Source organism: Curcuma longa, unplaced genomic scaffold, assembly GCF_044706935.1.
Source record: "Curcuma longa cultivar G26 ecotype Majalengka, Jawa Barat unplaced genomic scaffold, ITB_CL_G26_1.1 contig_17957, whole genome shotgun sequence".
NCBI lineage: Eukaryota > Viridiplantae > Streptophyta > Magnoliopsida > Zingiberales > Zingiberaceae > Curcuma > Curcuma longa.
In genome coordinates this window covers 946-4,366 of record NW_027430704.1, presented here as the reverse complement: position 1 = coordinate 4,366, position 3,421 = coordinate 946, and the positions used below count along the sequence as shown (strand labels likewise).

General features: G+C 44.8%; 1 protein-coding gene across 1 annotated transcript; it reads left to right on the top strand.

The window, feature by feature from the left end:
• Positions 1–1,522: 1,522 nt before the first annotated feature.
• On the top strand, positions 1,523–2,381 carry LOC141816749 (F-box/kelch-repeat protein At1g15670-like; the record flags this gene model as incomplete). The annotated part of the gene is made up of 1 exon (XM_074704488.1): positions 1,523–2,381. A coding segment is annotated over exon 1 (859 nt), but the record flags the coding sequence as incomplete, so codon positions are not given.
• Between the last annotated feature and the right edge of the window lie 1,040 nt (positions 2,382–3,421).

Genomic DNA, 3,421 nt, shown 5'->3' with positions numbered 1-3,421 from the left:
TGGGATTAATAGAGGTAGCATCTGCAATTTTCAAACCAAAAAGCAAGAAAAATAAGGAATATAAAGCCTAACAACAAATACAATGATATGATTATCTGGAGTAGGAAGGTTTCCTTGAGAAATAGATCACGGTTGTTAATGAAGGTCGTAGATCTTGGCGTCGGTGGTGTAGCAGCCCAAGATCCTCACGAACTCAACGATGATGAGTTGATCACCTCCAGTTTTGTCAGGTTGATGTTCCTCCGTGAGAAGGCTGAGAATACCTTGAGAAGCACCAACGTGAATGCGGCCGGTGAGCCACCACCATCGAGATCTTCGAAGGCGGTGTGCTTCGATGACCTCGCTGGCGGTGGAAGCGATGGCGGAGGCGAAACCTAACCTCGGGCCTGAACGCAGCGACGGCGGACGAGCGACGACGGGCGCGATTGGCGAGAGCTTGGCTGCTGCAAATGTGATTTCATCAATCCAACCCTTGAAGACCGAACCGAAACCTGTCTCCCAGCATGCTGTCCGGCCAGAAGTTCATGGTGGCAGTTCTCAGGTCGTTGAAGGCAAAGCTCTTCAGGTTCGAAGATGACAAGATATCGTCCTCACTCCGCGGAGTGGAAGGCAAAGATGAAGCAGACACCTTGCTGCTAGAAACGCTCGACACGTTTGCAGCGGGTTCTTCTTGGAGAAACAAGCGCCAAAGGCATAAGCACAAAAAAATTCCTGGCCGCAGCCAGGATTTCGACCCACGAAAGCATTCAAAGGATAGAGGAAATAGGAGAGATCGACTCACGATGGAGATCAAAGAAGCCGCCATTGATGGGGAAGGAGGCGAAGAGTGAGCGAGGGCGGCGATCGGGACGGGGAGGCGACGAGGGAGGGCGATCATGGGTTTAGGGTTAAATCGCGATTTTGGGGATTTTTGTTTTGCGCGGAATCGTTGGCCACGCGGGCGGACGTCGGCATCTCCACATCGGCGTCGCCCACGAATCGCCCAGGAAGAGTCGCCCAGCAAAACAAAACTCTCTCTATATATATATATATTTAGAGAGATAGAGAGAGGAGGCGGGCAGGAGTGGAGGGGATTTAAGATTTAAATTAAAGAAAATGAAAATTAAAAAATATTTTATACACAATCTACCATTTCTAATAATATATATATATATAAAATAATAATAAAAATTAATAAAAAATAAATTTATATGATTATATAAAATTTATTAGATTTTTTTAAACAATTAAAATAATTTTTATTATATGTTAATAGAATAAATCGTTTAGACTTTGTCAAAATCGTATTGAAACTATCTAATTTATAAGAGTTAGATTGAGAAAATTGTTTATTAAAACCATCGAACTCCCTCAACCCTAAACGGCCGGTGCTTTCTCGCGCACATCCCTCCACCGCTGTTCGTGCTCGCGCCCGTGAGCCGCCCGATCAGGCCACGCCGGGGAGTGTCCTCGACGTCGTCGCTCTCCGATCGATTTCTCTAGCGGCAATCATCATTCCGATCCCGTTCCAACCGTTCCGGCCATGGAGCGTTCCCGTGCCAAACGAATCATGAGCATGGAGGCCGAGTTAATTCCAGGGCTGCCGGACTGCCTCGCTCTCGAGTGCCTCCTCCGCCTCCCCTTCCACGGCATCCTCAACGCTCGGACCGTCTGCAAGAGGTGGAAGCACGAGCTCGACTCGCCGTCCTTCTACCACATCCGCGGGGCCGCCGGCCTCGCCCCCCGCGTCGTCTCGTTGCTCCTCCGGGGCAAGCTCCCGCACACCATGGGTAAGTTTCACCTAGCCCTATACGAGCCTGACACGGACGTCTGCACCATGCGGCAGCTGGCCCCTGACCGGCCAAAGATGCGGCCGCTGCCCCCCGACCTCTCCAACCTCAGGATGGGCGGCTTCAGCAATGCCGCGGTCGTCGGGCGAGAGCTGGTGGTGATAGGTGGATGGGACGCGATGGAAAACCGCCGTACTGGGGAGGTCAACATCTACGACCTACTCTCTGGGGCCTGGCGCCCAGGCGCTCCAAACCCTAAAGCCCCAGAGCGATTTTCATACAAAAAAGTCAAGACTGGAGGGAAGATGTTACTCGTCGGCGGGACTGACGACAAAGGTCAAAAGTTGCAATCGGCGCTCGTGTACGATGTGGCTTCCGACACGTGGCTTGAGATACCGGATTTAGGGCAGGGAAATTCTATAGACGGCGGTAACTTCTGCGATAAGTTTTGGCAAAGCAAGGAGGAATACAACAAGGTGATTCGACTCTGCAGGGAAAAGTTATTGTATAATGATGACGATTTAACATTCAACCCGACCGAGGCAGAGAAAGAGATAATCGTGCGCTTTCCTAACCAGAAGAAATCAGATTCTACTGACGAGATGAGAAACTGTATATTAAAGGAAGAGGTTTTTAGGAATTTGAGACAACGGTTGGGAATACTTACAAATGAGATCAGACGATATATTGAATCTTTTTATATCGGTCGATTGTGAAAACAAGATTAAATTAAATGAATTTGATGGAAAACTTGTTGGGCAGAAAATAGATGAACTGCTGTAAATAGTGTCTTGGAGAAGTCTTTCCTTTGCTAGGTTTGTTTTACTAATTTCTTGTTGAATTTTCTAAAGCATGGATAACTTTAACAGGGAAAAGAAGTCGTTGTATATTAGTTTATTTCTTGATATGAGAAGCTGCCAACACTAGGTTCCTTCAAGAGTGTTTGTGTTACATATTTCATTGCAATTACAAGTTATTCTTCTAAGAAATACAACTTTACTAGAAACAAAATCATTGTGTTGTCATGCTTAACCTGTCTCTAGCAACTTAGTTTTAAGTCTGTCTATAATTCTTCTATGTTCATGTTGGATGCATTAGTTTTTTATCTATTTCATCGTGGAATCAATATTAACTCTTTGTACAAGTAGAAACTTGAAACCCTGAATCTCCTTGCACTTTTCACTATTAGGCAAACTAAGGGTCATATATTTCTTCCTTGAAAGTTGTCTCTTTATTTATTCTAGACTAACATAAATGAACAATCACTTATTCAAATTAATTGACATTTTTCATCTTGTCTCTATTTTAGTCTGATGCCTACTTTCACATATTTTTGTCAAATTGGATACGACACCATTCATTAAGGCTAGTTATGCATAATGGGTGTTTTATATAAAGATTAATATATAATTTCATTAAGTTGTTTATCTAATAACTCTTTCTTCTTTCACTCATCTTCATTACACCATTAACACTGGTTGGCTCCCCTCTATGGAACATTGTTGTTGTCTCATCGAAATCCTCCATGCTTACCCACTTCAAATGGACCTCCTCCCATAACACTCGCATTCTTGTATGCTAGTAAAGGATTGTGCTTACAAGCTCTCACTGTTTGGCAGATCTTGGCCAAAAATTATGATTCAAGTTCTGGT